Here is a 19,018-nt window from a genome sequence, read left to right as displayed (position 1 = left end):
TGCTTGTTTGACCATTGATCGAAATAAGGCTTGTTTTTCTTGTAAAGAAATATCTGAACTAAAGAACCAAGCTTATTTAGGTGAAATGATCAGACAAATATATTATTGTAGTGTGTATGGGACCATGGGACACAGAGAGAGAAATTTAAAAAGCGAACGAAGTTAAGTTATTCAAGCATGAAGAATAGCGAAGTTATTAAGGTGGCCATCCACTGAGTTTGAAAATAGTGATACTTTTTTGGTGGTTTTTTATTTTTTTGGCTTAAAGTCAAGTATAACTTCTCTGGAATAACCTCTGAAAATTTCAATTCATAAAAGTAAAGAATAAGCAGAAAATTTTAGGTTTTAAAACACCTACCTTTAAGCTTTTAATGCTTCGCCCACAGACGCCCTGTTTCCCGCCCGTTTGTAAAACAGCAATTCTACCTTCTCTAGCAGCTCGAACGGCTTGAAAATCTTTACGGGTCGTCTTCAAGTCGCTAGAAACATTTCTAGAAGGTTTGAAGTCGCTTGGTGTACCCATATTCAGTTTTAAAATCTTGTAAACAATGACCGCCCTCGAATTTTGAGGTGAATTTTAAAGACAGAAAGATGGTTTTTTGGAGGATGAAGCTTACTGACTTTTGCTGAGTGTTTCATCCACATTTGTTGCTGTAAATGATGTTTTATGGTTCTCTTATTATACAAGGAGGTTTGTAAAGCTCTAAGGAATATTTAATCATGATGTAACTTGTGATTTCTTTTGATTAAGAGCACGGTCGGTTGTTTGTGTAGTGCGCCAAAGGTATGTAGAACTTTTGTTTGCTTGTTTATTCTTTTTTGGGTGCTATTTTAATGTTTTTTTGCCAGGAATCTCTTAAAAAACAACACAATCATCTTCAAATTACTTTTTCAAATGTGTGGGATTAGAATGTGGCGGTTTCATGTGTTTTCAGCGATGGCATGAAAGTGAAAGTGAAAGTGCCCTGTAACACGATAATGAGTCTTCAGTTCCAGAGCTTTTTGAATGAATATTTTAATTTAATTGATTCCCTGCTGATAGGAATAGTCCAAAATAGTCTTACAATGAATGTGGGCATTGTTATTTACATTTCGGGGTGGTTTTCGTGGTGAAAATGAGTTTTGCAGTCTTTTTTCAAAGTTTTGCGGTTTTCTGGAAATGATCAATGTCACTCAAATTGGCCAAAATTTTCACTGTAAATAGTTTTAATCCTTATTTCCTTTGAAATAATGTAGAAAACTCCCTTATAGGCTCAAATCATAAAAAAATCCCTATTGAAAACTATAATCTGTTCATTTAACCGCAATTTATGTTTTAAAAGCACGATTTCTCAAAACGCAAATCTGGGGGTTCGCAATCACTGTGGCGGAAAAATCTCAGGATGTAGTTGTCCGATTGGTCTGATTTTTTCAGGGTATTTCCACATCTATGAGAGCTGTGGAATGAGCGAAGGATTTTTCAGATTTAACTAATTTCAGATCTCATATTTTGAAAAAACTGTTTTTTTGGCTTTTACCCCCGGATTTTGGATTTTTCAAAAAAAAATTTCGCTCATTCCATTCTTTGTCCCAAAGTGCCTCAACATACCAAAAATCATTAACCAAGTATTTGTAGTTCTCTCTAAAACGTTGACACAAGATTATTTTGATTTTACTGAAAAGTCGTACCAAACCCCCGTCTTCCAATTTTTTTTTTAATTTTTTTTTTTAATATTAACTTTAGGTCATAAATAATAATACCTGGAAGTTTCAAGCCCATATCATTTATAGTCATTGAGTAATCAACATTTAAAGTTAAAAGGTCGATTTTTCAATTTCCAGTGGATGGCCACCTTAACTTTTTTTATAGGCAAATGTCTTTCGTGATATCCCGATTGTAAAACTTGTTTTAGTTTGCTATTGTTTTAGTACAAACTCGGTCTCTATTTTAACCAATCAGCTTGTGCAGCACTTTTTTGCCTGCAACCGACTTTGGGTGATACCCGGCCCTCGCCAGCTTCGCTGGCTCGCGTGGGCTGAGGGTTTCCTGGCTATGACAAGACACGATGACTAAACTACTCCTAGCATAAAAATAGTTTTAACAATGCAAGATCTTCTTTCCGCACCACTAGATGGTTTTACCTTGGAATATACAACAAATTCTTTACGGTAATTTTCCTCTCGAAATACAAGAAATGCACAATTTTTCTTTGCATATACATGAAAATGTTTTAATCAATGTTCCATTCAATACACAAGATAAGTAAGAAATAATTCTTGTTTGGGTACGAAGCGGGACAGTGGAAGGGTGTGGCATAATTCCTGTTTGGGTACGAAGCGGGACAGTGGAAGGGTGTAGCACAATTCCAATTTGGGTACGAAGCGGGACAGTGGAAGGGGTGTGGCATAATTCCAATTTGGGTACGAAGCGGGACAGTCGACAAGCGTCGTCTTGGGTACGAAGCGGGACAGTCAAAAATAGTCGTTTTGGGTGCGACGCGGGACATTCGAAGGTGACGGAAAATTTTTTGGTCTGTAAAATTGTTGTTGTTGGGCGGGCACGAAGAAAAGCGGGACAGTCGCTTTCACTGTCCATCCCGCATGTACCACGCTAACCCGACCTGATCCGAATGCCGGTTAATCTTTTAAGCGGAAATATATTTTGCTTATGTCAGCAACAAAAATGGTATCGTGACTGCGATCCTCAAGTCGGACGAAGGCGGCTATATTTTTTCATTTTTGATTTGCTGCCAAGATTGGAGATCGAAAACCATGGGAAGAAGACGTGCTAAAAGGAAGCCACCACCCAGAAGAAAGATGGTTGGAACATTGGAAAGTCAATTCAACTGTCCATTTTGCAATCATGAGCAATCCTGTGATGTAAAAATGTAAGAAGATTTTTTATCGTTTAAATTATCGGCAGCAGGTCCAAAATGCATAAAACATAATGCATATTGCATAAGTCATAATGCATAATATTTGAAGAATATAAATTTTAGCGGCTATAATAAACAGGGGGGGTCGGTACTAAAATTTCAGACATCATCATGACTTTTAGGCTGATGGAAATTAATGATATGTTTACCGTAATGACGATTTTCAGAATTCGATGCGGCCAAGTTTTCACTATTCAATATTCATTATTTTCCCATAAACATTTATTTTTACCAGATTTTTCGTTTCCTCTTGTGTCTCCGGAACTCTCGTGTTTTTATTGATTCTTTTGGTTATCCCGTTTGAACGAGCTTAAAGAGATAAATCTTTTTCTTCCCGCTAGAGAATTATATAATGTTAGGGGTCACCCACATATCGATGTTTCCTGCAACTAACGTCATTGTGACGCGAGGGGGTGGGGGGGTCAGAGCCTATGACGCTAAGAAATTTCAACAGAATATCGATTTTCAAACCTGTAACATTTTGTATTCCATCCTTCGCTACACCTGCCAGTTAGTCACACTAGCGTCCCGCCAAAATGCGTATCAATGATTAATGCTGCGAAAGCGCTATATCGTTTACTTGTTTCTTGTTTAAACTGTTTATCGTTTATCGTTTATTTTGTTTCCAACTTTCAAGTTTTAATTAATATTGTCTTGCAAACTTGATTCAGGTAACTCTCATCCTTGTTGTTGAAATGTATCCTGTAGATGACTGATGTTGTTTTTTCTGAAAGCTTAATTTCCTAGTGTGACTAACTGCCTGCCATCTTAATTCAAACGCATAAAATATAACAGAGATGATATCCAATACCCTTTCGTTACGTTTGTAGGATTATGTTATTATCTCCCTAATCATAAAAACAGAGATACCGCAATAAAGAATAGATGGGCCGTATTTTGATATACAAGGGCCGCGCTGAGGAACTGGGGAGGAACAAAATGTGAAAGTCATTAAGTCAAAACCACTTGTTTTTAAACCGTGCGAAACGAAGCACAAAAATCAATGTGGCTGGAATATCAATATCTGTAATAGAGAAGAAAAATTACTTTCATCGATTTTTGGTATATTTATGTAAATGACGCTAAGAAAGGGGGGTGGGGGGGTTCTTCAGATAGCATCACAATGACGTTAGTTGCAGGAAAAATCGATATGTGAGTGACCCCTTATCTCCACAATATGACAAAATTAAATTCACACGGTAAAGACTACTAGAGGGCCGTTCGGGTTGTTAACAATCTAAAAAAGCCACGGGCCGTTTGTTTTGATATCAACTTCGAAAATTTTTGTTCTCTGCTCAAGTGGGAAGAAAAATAATGACAACTTTTCGAGAAAATGGCAAATAATGACAACTTGATGCGGCAGGTTTTTATTCATAACATTAAATTCCATCGGCCTTAGTGACGTGGTGGTATTACAAAAAAAGCCTAAAAGCATTTTAGTACCATGTCCAGACGGTGTCAATCGAACGAATCGAACGCCGAATCAATCGAACGCAATTGAACGCAATCGAATAATTGCAATTCGATTGTCGAACGCAATCGAATCGCAATCGAATATTACCCAGGATTTGCTGTTCGATTGCTTCGATTACGTTCGATTGTATTTGATTACGTTCGATTGATTCAATTGTATTAGATTTTATTCGCTTTGGCATGGTACTTAAGCGCTCGGCCGACCACGCTAAAAAGCTCTAACAGAGTGATCCAATTTAATTTAATCGCAATCAAACTCATCGAACATAATCGTAATCGAACGAAATCGAAGATTAATCCAATGTAATTGACAATCAATCGAACCAATCTAACCTTACTCAAACGCAATCGAACACAATCAAATCAAATATTACCCAGGAATCGGCCGTTCGATTGAGATTCGATTACGTTCGACAATCGAATCGCAATTATTCGATCGCGTTCGATTACGTTCGATTGGTTCGATTGCGATTTTTGTTTTGTTGTTCGATTGACACCGTCTGGCCATGTGTACTAAAATCCCAAATTAGGTGGGGTCTTCAAGAAATTTAAGAAAAAATTTAGTACATGAGTACTAAAAACCACCAAATTTTAGCGGTTAGTGTAAAACACAGGTCACAGGTCACAGGTCACGGGTCACAGGTCACGGGTCACAGGTCACGGGTCACAGGTCACAGGTCATACAAATTACAGACCGGAAAACTGTAACGCACTTGTAACATACAACTCATAACATACAACTCATAACAAAAGTTCCTGCAAATATTATATGTAATGGAAATGTAATATCAAAATATTGTATTTAGAAGACTTAAACGACAAATCATCAACCCCAAAAATTGACAACAAATGACACTTAAATTATGTAAATAATGATGTTATCTCGAAGTATGAGGTTTTGTACACCAATTAACAATAAAATATTTATCATGCGTAATAGGATGCCGATGCTGCAAGTGGATATAGATTGACAGGTTTTGAAAACAATAAATACTCCAAGAGAGCTGTTTTAGAGAGATGAAAATAGTGACGTCATTTTATCAAAAATACGAAGCAGGGGATAAAAATATTAAAACATTTATAGAATATAATCCCATTGACGCTATTTTCATCAATTCTTGTTATCATACCCAAGGTGATGCAGGAGATAAAATGAGATATGACATTAGTGATTGTGAAATAGCTATTTTCCTGTTAGGGGCTGTTTAAGGCAAAGGTGAGATCGATATTCGAATATTTCTTTATTCTTTGTATATAACATTCGTAACATGCGAACATTGAAAAGATAACTTTTTTGCATGTGTGATATAGATGTAATATATAATACAAAGTATTACAGGTCCATGTTATACACGGCATAAAACGCGAAATCACGTGGTAAACACGTGGGTAGATTTTTAGCTTTAAAATAGTTCTAGATCAATAAAATACCTTTGGAATTATATCATTGACATTAACAACTGTTTTTCAAACATTTTCTTTGTATTTTACAGTAATCAAAGCTGACCTGTCAACACTGACCTGTGACCTGTGACCCGTGACCTGTGACCTGTGACCTGCGTTTTACACCAACCGAAATTTTAGGAAATTTAACTATTGACTGAGCATTTTAGGCAAAATGAAAAAACAAAAACTCTCTATATAAGATTTAAATATGTCCCTGTGTCACAAATTAAGCAAAAATTTTGTCCCCAGTGGTAAAATACCCTTGAATTTCAGCCCCACTGGGAAATTGACTTTGATTTCATCCCCACTCAAAATTCCATGTTTAAAAATTGCACTCCAAAACCATATCCCCACTGGGTTTTTAACCTTGGAACAATAGAATTTCTATCCCCATTAGCATTTCAATAGGAAATTTTATCTCAACTGAAGAAAAAGGTTCCTCTGGGGCCGTGAAACACCCATGTTTCAATTTAATTGTTCTGCTTTTATGTACTATGGAATAAAAAATGTTTTCGAAGTTGAATGCTTTGTTTTTTGTAAAGAACCGTGGATAACTAGATAGAAAAGAAATAGCAAGCTGTAAATTAGAGGTAAAAAATAACCAATCAATATTTGCAATAACTAAAGTAGAGCAGAGCAAAAGTGTCTTGACTGTTTCTGAGTCTTTATCTAGAATAGATAGAGATAGATCAGGTTCATTGACAGCTTAAATAACCAGAGTTGGCATTTTTTTGAAAGTCCAAAGACCCGCATTCTTTGAACCAAATTCCAAAATAAGCCTTATTTAGGTGGTCACTATGCTAAAATGTCAAAATAAATTTTAGTACATGTGTACTAAAATTCCTTTTTCAAAAATTAGGTAGGGGTATGTCAAAAATCGTCAAAAAACCTTGTAGTACTCATATATGTCTTGGATTTTAGTACTGACCCCCCCCCCCCTGTAATAAAGTGAATTTGAAAGATAATACTTTCAACAAAACAAATATACCATTTTCTACCAGAAAATAAAGGGTACCATTTTCTACCAGAAAATAAAGGGTAGAAAGCTTTAAATTTGAATTTTGGATGATGAAGAAAATCCATGATCCACTGAAAATGCTTGTCTCCATTTTGATTTTCATAGTTGTATTTTACAGAACGTAGTCTAGTCATCTGGGGTAATTACGGGACGATTTTGACATATTTGAGCATTACTCTAAAAGTATTAATCCTAGAGATCCGATTTTTTGATATTTCATTTATCAGAGTATGACCTTTACACAAGATTTATTACTTTTCCTTGAATATAAGTAGATGCTCCTAAAAATTATTCTAAAGAGCCTTTTTCCCATTTGGGGGTAATAACGGGACACTTCAATCAATAATATTTCTATAGAGCAATCTAGACCAACTGAAGTATATTTAGATGCAAACCTTTGCAGGTTTTGAAAGACTTAGAGTGTAGTTATGATTCCATTAAACTAGAAAATCAAGTTTGTAGTTTTCTTATAAAAAATAAACACTTCAAACTCAAACTTTAGTGTCCCATAATTACCCCAAGATTAAGATTTGACTACGGGGTAAATATGGGACACACTTTTTAGAGATAAGGTGCCTTGTTTGATAATGTGACTATTATAATTTCAAACCATAGTATCTTGATGTCAGAATTCAGTCAAAATATAATCAAAGTGATTGCAGTTCTTCCTGACACTAAAGCTTGAAAAGTTCCTTCTAAAACTACGAAAATTGATTTTCATGGTGACATGTGAAACTTTTGTTGAATCATCAAAAGTATATGTTAGAATAATCTAACTAGACATTTTTCTAGCAGCTAGAATGACTGCATGACTAAATCTCCAAAATCCTCTCCATCCGAATCCAAATTTATAATAATAGCACCATTTTTAGGGGTGTTCGTATTTACCCCTTAATTTTAACTGTCCCGTAATTACCCCAGATGACTATATATATATGTAGAAAAAACACGAAAATATTTCCTCTGTATATTACCGTAAGTTGGTCTAATATCGACATCCCTCGTCTAATTCGACACCCTTCTTTAGAGAAAGGATTATTCCTCTCTGACTACTAAGCAAAGAAAAACAGTTTCAACCTTTCTATAAATTTCAGCTGATAAAAAGGGTGTCAGAATTAGAGGAGGGGTGTCGACAATTAGACCAAGTTACGGTACTTTTCTAAAACTAGAAAACGTAAATTTTATAGCAAGATCTTTATTCTTGGTTTTCTCAGCAGAGACAGAGATCTTTTCGAACAATTGCTAATAAATTTCAACGGGTTTTCCTTCTTACAAAGCATTACCGTAAGGGGTCACTCACATATCGATTCTTCCCACGACTAACGTCAAATTGACGCTAATTTGAAAACCACCCCCCCCCCCCACCTCTTAACGTCAAAGTTTAAAAATCATCAAAAATCGATGAAAATTTTCGCATTCACTTTCATCGTCGCTTCGTCAGCCATCTTTAATTTTGCTACGGCTTGCTCAGTTTACATTTTAAAAATAATGGAGATAATTTCAAAACTTCTTTCGGAAAGTTGCCTCCGTTATCTCCGTAATCATAATCAACAGAATAGCGGCATTTTACAAAAAAAGACCGACCAACGGCAAAATTCAAGGGCCGCGCGGATAGTCTAAACAAAAGGAACTCGAGACATAAACATTGGGCTGTTTGTTTTGATTAAAATTGCTCTATGAAATAGCGAACCGAACGAATAAAAAAGGAGGAAAAGAAATATGGAAAGTAACATTTGTCATGGAATGAAAGTCTCAAAAATCTATATTTGACTAAATAAGCCTTTAGTCAAAAGTCGCAAAGTTTCCCAGGTGTTGGGCCGGTAAATCAGGTCTTGGGCAGCTAAATCAGGGCTTGGGCCGCTTACAGAATAAAATTTGCGGTGGCGGTGGTATGGCTGAGTTTCTGGTCAAAAAAGAGCGCTACGTACATGTTTTTCTTTTTCATTGCATTTATATAAGCATATCTAGGCTAAATATTGCACAAATTTAAGCATAGGCTAAGCATTGCCTTGAGCTTACAAAAAATGTGTTTTCCTGAACCAAGCACTGTTTTTTGCTGGGATTGTTTAGGATTATGGTCGGAATTTCCCTAAAGTTTCAGCTTGGGATATAAGCATCCTTATAAGCATTTTTCAGCCTTGTCAAGCCCTCAACCTAAGCCTCTCTGAGCCTGTTTTCGAATTTTTGTAAGCTTATTAAAAAAACATGTAACGGACCTCTCCGGCTCTGGAATGGCATAAATTGGTCTAAAAACTGGCTTCACAAATATTTCAAACGACATTCCAAAGAAACCATGGGGTGTTTTACCAATTTTTTTTATTAAAACGCGATAAAAAAGCGGGTTTTGTCTAACAGGGCTAAAAGTGCCTATGATTGATATAAATGAAACAATTCACGTATTTTTCCAGGGTGTGAATTTTTAGCTTTTCTCCCTTTTCTTCATGTTTGCCACTCCAGGGAGTTTTCATTCATAGAGACTCATGAGACTCATGAGACCGACTAACTCAATATTGATTTTTGCTCATCCCCAAGATTGGCGAACTATCGTTTTTGCTAATTTACAGCTTTTCTTGATCTTTAATTGCTTTCTTTTGTCGATTGCTTGCGTCATCAACGACTCGCGAGTTATTTCTTGTCGTTCTGACTTTTAGATAAATCAAGGACTAGAAACATTCGCGGTTAGAGCCCATGAAAGTCACCACATTTTTATGAGAGTAATGACAGGAGTTTTATCCTCAAGTGCAGATAGAGTTTTCACTGTAGCTGGAACAACCGTTACTTTTGCATGGCGGACAATGCAAACAGGTTTTTTTTTTTGCTGATAGTCGCCCAGGAAGTTTTTGTACAAAATTATCCACATCTTTTTTAACGCACACTGAAGAGATATTTTTGTTATGAATGATGTTTCTTGTTTTGAGGGAGAATATATTTCTTGATGTAATTTGAAAGACCATCGTATTTTCATTTTATTTATTTTCAGGGACAAAGTTCGAAACGTGGGGCATATTTCGTGTCGCGTATGCTCGGAAGATTATCAAACCAATATCACATGTATCCTTTTCTTCTTTAAAAAGAGTACCTTTTCCTCTCAGTGAAGTATCTAAATAGGTTTTCCCGTCTCAAAATTCTGCACAATTCACCTTGATTTGAAAACTGTTTAAAAAGAGCATATTTTAAAAAATAACCTGTCTTTCTGAGGCATTCTTTGCATTTCTTTCCAAATTGTGTCAGGCAATTTTTCATGCCCTTTTATTTCCAATTACCGGAAGCTGCCCTATTCTGAAATCACTAAAATGTTGGTAAAAATAGCCTTTTCAATCGAAAAATACTAAAAAAGTGCCTTTTTTGGCTATCAATAGCCGTTGCCCTGCCTTTCTAAAATATGACCTACGTATAGTGAAACATTTTCCAGGCAAGTACATGTATCGTAATTGATCAAGTTTTCAATTGGAGTTATTGCTTACTAGCCATATGTCTTTTAATGAAATGATGACAAGGGTCGATGAAAATTATACTCTGTTTCAACTGAACTGAACTGTACCCACCGACCTTTATAACTCTGGACCAAGTTTTTCAATCCTGACCAAGAAAAATCTTTGATCAGAGTTTTTTTTTTAAAGTGGTATCCTAATAGTAGCATTACTCAATAGCGGTGAAAATGCATCGAGAGCGCTAGATCTACTTTTCCTGGAATACTTTTGATGACGTAGCACCGTTAGACGTCAATTTTTAACATTGCAATGACTTCTTCTCGGGTACCCAATTCCAAAAAACCTCCGATCAAAGATGGCGGACATAGCTTGGTCCAGTGAAAGTACCCCACCACATGTTAGTTTCCTTGACTACCATATGTTTGGTTATCAAAAGATCTTTCGGAACCTGTGGATGTTTACAGTGATTGGATTGATGCGTGCGAAGAAGCAAACAATTGACATGTTTTGAAGAATTTGATTTTATGAGGTACACAATTCTTATAGTTAGATAGAATCATAGTCATTAATTATAAAAAACCCTGGTCTGGCAATGTATTGTTTTAACTTTTTGTTCAATTTTCTTTTGTTACTAACAAAAAACAAGTTGCGATTTGCATACTTTTTGATCACGTTACCAAAATCTCCTCTTGGGATTGGTCCATTTTCTAATCAAGTGATTAAAAAGTTTGCAAATCGATTTTGGGACGTAAGCTCCATCTTTTAACAATAAAAAGAGAGAAAAGCCTTTCATGCCAGTGTTTTTAAATGACTATGATAGAATGAGCTCAAAAAAGGCCCTGATCTCGAAATAAATCATACGTGGCTGGGATTTGACATAGGTTCCTTTTGGGTCCAAGAACTACCAAAAAAAACAAGCAGTCGATTTGAAAAGTTTTGTACCCTTTTGGGGACATTTTATGATGACGTCTATTTTCAATACAAACCCCTTCAAAAAAGATTTTCAAAAAGTTTTGAAAAATAAGTTTTCTATCTGAAAGATCCTGAGAAATAGATAGATAACAAAAAAGTGGTTATTTTTTTAATTTTTGTTTATTAGACCCCCTACTGTATTCATGATATGCACCACTGGAGAGCCTTCTGAGAACTTTTAAAATTTTCCACCCAATACGTCACTTTTTCTATTGTTTAAGTGACGTATTGGGTGGAAGATTTTAAAAGTTCTCAGAAGGCTCTCCAGTGGTGCATATCATGAATTGCAATGTCTTCTACGGACCCAACAGCTGATTGGTTGAAAGTGACGTATTGACTGATTTTACGTCACTTACAACCAATCAGCTATTGGGCCCCTGATGTAATGTCAGAAGACATTGCAATGGTGCATGTCATGAATACTTGCCGTTTGACGTAAATTATTAACACTGTACTGGCTTCTTTGTGAGTATCACTTCCCAAATACCTTTCCCAATTATATTTGTAGTTCTTCAAAAACAAGCTTTGAAATTCTTTAGAGACATTTTTATCATAACACTGTTTATTATTTTTCAGATTTTGTACAAAACGGAAAGCAAACGTTATACTCGATTACATCACCAAGATGATCCACTATTTTTTATCGTGTATATAATTTTTTATACGAAGAACTAGAAGAAAATGGTGTCCCTTCGTAATCGATAACCGGTGCTGAATAATCCGTTTAACATGAAACAAAGACTTTCAAGTATTTTTATTGTGTTTTAAAGGGAAAAAGAACCATTTTCATGTAAATAATAAGTATAATACAAGAAAGTGTTTTATCGTTCTATCGAAGTTTAAAGGTTTTGTTTTTAAATAAGAGTGATATCGTTTGCTTACTCATCAATTTTAATTCATAAGATTTTTCACATTGGATTGACATGGATGTGGAGTAAGATTGGCCAGAAAGGGGAAAAACAATATTTTTTTGCCTATATCAGCATAATATAACAATAGGGAGACACTGTCCTGATATGAAATATGTGTCTAATATGAAACGGGAACACTTAATTAAAAATAAAACCTTTAAACTAAAGTTTGATTATGATGACCGTAATCAAATTTTCATACATCAATGTTTAAGTTATGTTTCGATCTTAAAATCTGTTTAAAAAATACATTCTCATTATCTGAAGATTTTTAAGATATAAAAATTTTTCTGAATACAAAGCGGTAGAGCCTTTCATGATTTATTGAAGATATAATATTTGGAAGCTTTCTTGGGAAATTGATGTCGTTTTTAGAAATTTAAACTTAAGTTTATCATAAATTCGTGAAAATGGCGGAAGTTATTTCCTTTGAAGTTTTTCCAAGTATAATAGGAAAGTTAAAGATTACTGAGATTTTTTTGAAAATTTCAACTGCAATTTTTACTAGGTGTCATATTTTGCCACCATTTTACCACTTTCTCATTCGTTTTGATGGCCTTACAATTTCAATTCCCGTTACTAATTACAGGGGTTCAAGGCCCAACTATTCATGAAAAAAAAAACAATTCCCAGGAGCTGAATTTTTAACCCGGATATCCATAATTTCAGCCTGCTTTCTACGTTTTCTTCTTTTGTAAAATATTTTTAGAGACTCCAGCTCTTAAAAATACGTTATCTAATATGCTTTTCTAGCTTGGGAAATGTAGTAGCAGGAGTCCATCTACTTTAATGGGATAAACTTTCGAGGGGATTAAATTTCGCTGTTGGGTGGCAATATTTTCATGATTTTGTGCCTTTTACTGTCAAATCATGCACGTTGGTTGTTGAAATACACATCACTAGTAAAGCGCTTCTTTTATGCCGCAGTAAACATTCAAATAGTATATAGACATATTTTGAGTTGATTGAGTTGTTCAGAAATATTTCGTGGATGAGGCCCTTTCAAATTTCCATTGGGACTTAATTTTGCGGATTTCGCGGATGACACCAAAATCCGCGAAAGTCTAACCCATTAAAGTAGGATATCTTTTTAATTTTATGGAGCACATGTAGGGTTATCGAACACAATCACATTTTGAAATACTTTCAAACTTTCGTCTGGAGCGTCAACTCCATCAAATCCAAAACAGATCCCTAGCATCCCGCCATCCTTTGCAGCTCTCCATCCTGCTTTGCGACACCAACCGATCACTTTGCATTTCAAAACACACGTGATCTGTGTGACGTCACGTGCGATCAGTTTCGACGACGTCATGTTTTCGTCACTTTTTCTCTTTACGAAGATCGATTGTGAAGGAGGGTTTGCTACAAAAAAATATGAAATATGGAGATTTTTCGTCATTTATTCTTCCCCTTTTTGAATAAGGAGTGTTTTTTTTAATTTTAAGATTTCGGGAAGATTAGTTTCAAAAAGACACCCTGTGTCACAGACCCTCTGGAAGCCCAGCCCCATTGGAAAATTTGGCTAAAAATTCGTCCCCGGTGGGAAAATACCTTTGAATTTCAGCCCCACTGGAAAATTGACTTTGATTTCTTTCCCACTCGAAATTCAAACTCCACCAAAAACATCCCTACTGGATTTTTTAACATTGGAGCAATAGAATATTTATCCCCATTGGGATTACAATTGGAATTTTATCCCCATTGAGGAAAAAAGATTCATCGGGGCTATGAGACGGGGGTGTGAAAAGAGAAACCTTTTTGTGGCGCACCCGGTAGAAAAAAACAAGAACCGTTTATTTTACTTTATTGACTGAGACTAAGAGAAAGAAAACATAGGTGAATTTTCCTTGTGCGTTACATACTTAAAACCACCGCCGATAGAAAACTTCTTCAACTAGTAAGCCACGTCGTTGCATTTCGCTGCAGTTGCTGGCTCACTATACGTCAGCTGAACACAATTTATCTTTTTTATAAGAACGCTTTCTACGTATTATTGTTCCCGCGTCTAATGAAAGGCAAACGCAAGCTAGTGTACTAAAATCACGAAAATTAGATTAGCTCTTACATTTTGGTTTTTGTTCTTCGTTTTGACACGCCTTCACCTGCGTTAATTCTTCGCCTGCGCAATCTGCATTCGGTCCAAAACCTTGTTGACAGTCTCTAATACGGACTTGTTCACCTTCCACACATGTTGTCCACTCTGTCCATTCGGCCACACTACCGTTGACTGAAAAATATACATATTTTTATTTTTATAAGGAACCAGATTGCTAAGACGCGAGAGCTCAAATTTGCCGACTCTCGTAAAGTATGTTGAAACTGTTGTGTATGAAAAAAGATGAATGTGTCCTCCACAGAAATTAGAATAAAAATACTGCAGAGTTTCAATCTCTAAACCCATATCCAGTCCTTTAATTCGATTTGGGATACTGATCGCAAACGAAAGGAGATGAATGTTACGATTTTATTTTACCCATCAGTACAGTAAATCCAGATCCACTTGCATCACTATTAAATTTCACTGATAGGCGTTGGTGCTATCAGAATCATAACAAAGTCAGCTAAGGACTGGGTTTGAGTTTGGAAGAATATTTCTCACTTACAGTGCCTTTTGTAACATAGTGTTCCATCATGGGACAAGCAAAGTTTTTCATCTGCAATACATTCTTCGACGTTTTCCGACGTTTGATCCTTCGTGTCAACGTCACAACCTGGAAAGTCGAACGTAAGACAATTACTGGGAAACAACTTTCAAAGCATATAGTAGAGGACACTATGTCTTCTCGTGTGCAGGAGCTTGTGCAAAGGGATTTTATGATTGATTATTGTTCCTCAAATTTGAAAGGTGAGGCTTTGGGTGACATCCCCCCCCCCGTTACCATGGAAAGTGACATCATTGGTTACTACCCTGTCAAAACATACAGACTTTCTGCGTTCCTTCCTGCGATTTTCTTGGAATAATCAAATACAGATAAACAAAGCAAAATAAAATCCCCCAAAATTTAATATAAACTTTGTATTTTTACTAATTGAACAGATTTGAACAGATACGGTTGAATCATGAAATTATTCACAGAATTTAATGCATATTTATATATTTAGACTTCGATTCTTTGGATTTATGGAAATTTCGATTTTAAATCGGAACATTGATTCAGCTCAAAGAGTTACAGTTTTTTTGTAATTTGACGACGTATGCGAAAGTCCTTGGTCTAAGAAAGCTAAAAAATAGCTTCATAAAGGTAACCCTAAAAAGGTCATCGTTTAGGAAAAGCTACACGCTATTTTTTTGCATTTCAGCTTGGAGGTATGCTTAGCATTATGCTTATTTTTTACGGAATTTGAGTTTAAAGAATTTACCTTCACAATATGGATGATCGCATAATTCTTCTTCAACATTCAAACCATTACATGGGGCGCCACCACCCAATGGCTCCACACATTCCCGAGTGCGGTTACGCTTTTCATAACCACAAGTCTTCTCACAAGACGTCCAGTTCGTCCATGTGTTCCAGGTTCCGTCTTGATCTATATGATGAAAATTTTCATTATTTTATAGTTCTGTAATACATCAATTGACCTTTCCAGTGCACAAAATTTGATGTGAAAATTTTCAACTTTTTGAATTTCAAAACTTCAAACTGACATAAAAAGCTTGCGGCTTTTTTTTCATTCGATTTTTTTCTGCTTTTTTTTAGAGGCTTTGGCCGAGTTTGGGATAGACTAGTAAACCAAGTCGTTGTATTTCGCTGCAGAATAAACTTTCAATGGGATCTATTTTTTTATATGTTCACTGAATACAATGGTTCGAATGTTGAAGAAGAATTATGCGATCATCCATATTTCACTGTCTTTCCAATCCACTCTCCCGCGGCAATTTCTATTTTGTATAAGAACTCTTTATTAGTCTAAGTTTGGGATTTTAAATTCTCGAAAATCTTAAAAAATTAATCTACTTAAGGTGTTACTTTCTTACCACAACTGTATTCGATGGAGACCTGAGCCACCTGAACACAGTTAAAATCAACGTCATTTGATGATAAAATGGCAGTAATTGTACAAGTTTGCTTGTCATCACAAACTCCCCTGATACGATCTTCAGCGTCTGTTATCTCACATGAGCCACCTGTTCCTTGACAACTTGAGTGTTCCTGGATCGATGCTTGTTGGATGTGAATTAAACCAGTACTACAACTCAAACGGCTTGAATCTGAATCTGATTCACCGCTACAAAAGATAAGGTTTTCTCCGAAACCAGCTGAAAATAAATAAATTTCGATCAAATACATTCACATCACAAACATCACAGAAATTCCCAAGATTTCTTTTGTAAAAATAATAAATTCATTAGCTAAGCAAGCGTTAGGCTCGCTGTGCTCATTGCGGTGACAATAAAGACAAAGAGTAAAAAACATCCTGAGATAAAATCTACAAATCCATTGATAAACAGGCAATTTTGTGGGAAGTAATAGTAATTTCAGCCTTAGAATGACACACAATTTGATTTTTATCTTGAGTACACAGGGTCTCCCGAAAAAAAGCGGACAAATTTTTGTATAAACCAGTACTACAACTCAAAGGGGTTGAATGTTGATCGCCACAAAAGATAAGGTTTTTTCCAAAACCAGCTGAAAATAAATAAATTTCGATTAAATACATTCACATCACAAACATCACGAAAGAGGGACAGAACTTCCCAAGATTTCTTTTGTAAAAATAAATTCATTAGCTAAGCAAGCGTTAGGCTCGCTGTGCTCATTGCGGTGACTATAAAGACAAAGAGCTCGGGTAAATTAATGCGTGTCCAAATTTTCGTTAATTTTTCGGACCCATCATCACCCCTCCTAGCATAATAAATTATACCTTTAAAGAAGCACATTACGATGTAGAACATGAAAATCGGTGTTACTTAAATTTAGGTCTTGCCAATTTTGCGAAAAACCGCAAAAACCAAAAAATGCTGACGTCAGCAAAACTTGTTTTTTTAAATAACTCCAGTTTGGCTAATGGTATAAACATGAAATTTGGACCAAAGTTGCACATTATTAAAAAGATCATTTTGAAAAAAAATGTTTTTGAAATTTTGCTGATGTCTGCACTTTATTGCAAATTCTCGTATTTTGCTGATTTCTGCTGACGTCAGCAAAATTTGAAAAAAATGATTATGTAAAAATGTTTTTATTACTGATATGCAACTTTGGTCCAAATTTCATGTTTATACCATTAGCCAAACTGGAGTTATTTAAAAAACAAGTTTTGCTGACGTCAGCATTTTTGATTTTTGCGGTTTTTCGCAAAATTGGCAAAACCTAAATTTAAGTAACACCGATTTTCATGTTCTACAATCATGTTCGTAATATTTGAGAAAAAAGGGAAATCCCCCGGGAAATTTTGAAACCACAATCGATTTGGAAGAGCTCTAAAGTAGGTTTGAAGGGTAGAGTTTTAACTCTGAGTTTTAACACTAGACTTAAGATCCAAAAGTTCAAAAATAGTCCAACAAGGCTCAGAATATAGCCTGGAAGTCTGCCAACCCCTCCCAAATTGAAATATTCGATCAAGTTAAAGAAATAGCCCAAAATCGACTTTCTCGCCAGAACTTTAAATCTTGAAAAGCGTTAAAATAACCGGAATTCTCATTCTATTTCGACCATGATTGTACATCGTAATGCGCTTCTTTAAAGGTATAATTTATTATGCTAGGAGGGGTGATGATGGGTCCGAAGAATTAACGAAAATTTGGACACGCATTAATTTACCCGAGAGTAAAAAACATCCAGAGATAGAATCTACAAATCCATTGATAAACAGGCAATTTTGTGGGAAGTAATAGTAATTTCAGCCTTAGAATGGCACACAATTAGAATTTTAATTTGAGTACACAGGCTGTCCCAAAAAAAAAGCGGACAAATTTTTGTATAAAGTAAAATCCTCATAAATTATGCGAAATTTAATGAATTGTATTTTTAATATCAATCTCAAAAACCTATCCAATCATTTATGGGGGAATTGAATATCTATACTCTCGGGTACTTAATAGCCGGGGGGTCTGGAATAAGCGGGGGGGGGGTTGGAAAAAATCTCAAAACTTAATAAGCAGGGGGGGGGGGTTGGAATAAAAATGTCCTGGGTGGAAAATTTTTGAAAAGGAGGCTAATACATCAGAATTAGGACAAAAGAGGGAACTTTCAAAAACATTTTTCGAAAAATTAATTAGTGGGGGGACGGCTATTAGGTACCCGACAGTACACGCTTTTTCTTTTATAAGAATAGTGTACTTTGGTTGAGGGTGAGCATTATTCTTATTTTTCTATTGTTCTAAACAATAGGCCTATTGTTTTAAACCCGAAATCTCACCCTGATATTCTTATAAAAAAAGAAATAGCGTGTATTTGTTGAACAGAGAATTTTTAATCTTATTTCAATCATTCTAACGCCAGTTAAGATGATTAGTTTTGAGGATTTTACCATATAAAAATTTGTCCGAATTTTTGGGACACACTTTTCGAAGAATTGAAATGAAATCTTTTTACCTTTGAAGATACGGAGTAACAAGAAGAGCGTTAGACTATGGAACATCATGACATGCGATTGATCTTACGTCCAAAGCCAAATGAAACTTCTTCATTCATTCATTTTCTCTTACGAGAAAAACTGTGAAGAAACCATGTCAAAAAAATCGCGTTTTCAACTTTTGAAAACTGTTTGAAATTTCTGTGGAGTTGAACCATTTTGATCGTTTTTAGTTTGATTTCATGCGACGCTGAACAAAATTAGCAGTTTGTTTCTCGAAACTCAAAATTCTTGTTTTTCTGATGTGTGATTATATGAGTAATCTGTTTTTTAAGA

The 19,018-nt window shown here is 35.4% G+C and overlaps 2 protein-coding genes across 3 annotated transcripts in view; both read right to left on the bottom strand.

Annotated features, from left to right (window-relative positions):
• LOC136806345 (ATP-dependent Clp protease proteolytic subunit-like) overlaps nucleotides 1-19,018 on the bottom strand; it is a 284,569-nt gene that overhangs the window by 160,818 nt on the left and 104,733 nt on the right. The gene's annotated exons all lie outside the window — the stretch shown is intronic.
• LOC136806347 (A disintegrin and metalloproteinase with thrombospondin motifs adt-1-like) lies at nucleotides 12,244-19,013 on the bottom strand. Its single transcript, XM_067062914.1, has 6 exons — nucleotides 18,703-19,013; nucleotides 16,146-16,427; nucleotides 15,530-15,697; nucleotides 14,773-14,880; nucleotides 14,235-14,396; nucleotides 12,244-13,531 (listed from the first exon to the last, which is right to left on the bottom strand). Exons 1-6 carry the CDS (start codon nucleotides 18,749-18,751, stop codon nucleotides 13,263-13,265), a joined length of 1,038 nt encoding a protein of 345 aa, XP_066919015.1. The 5' UTR covers nucleotides 18,752-19,013; the 3' UTR covers nucleotides 12,244-13,262.

This window comes from Clytia hemisphaerica, unplaced genomic scaffold (assembly GCF_902728285.1).
Source record: "Clytia hemisphaerica strain Z4C2 unplaced genomic scaffold, Clytia hemisphaerica genome assembly, whole genome shotgun sequence".
NCBI lineage: Eukaryota > Metazoa > Cnidaria > Hydrozoa > Leptothecata > Clytiidae > Clytia > Clytia hemisphaerica.
Note: the sequence above shows the minus strand (reverse complement) of the source record. Positions and strands in the feature narration are given on the sequence as shown.

Excerpts from the sequence above, each read along its gene's own strand:
- LOC136806347 (XM_067062914.1), bottom strand. The coding sequence starts at position 18,751 with ATGATGTTCCATAGTCTAACGCTCTTCTTGTTACTCCGTATCTTCAAA. Across the intron at positions 14,881-15,529 it reads CGATCATCCATATTGTGAAG|GTTGTGACGTTGACACGAAG; the intron begins GTAAATTCTTTA and ends TCGACTTTCCAG. Across the intron at positions 14,397-14,772 it reads ACTATGTTACAAAAGGCACT|TCAACGGTAGTGTGGCCGAA; the intron begins GTAAGTGAGAAA and ends TATATTTTTCAG.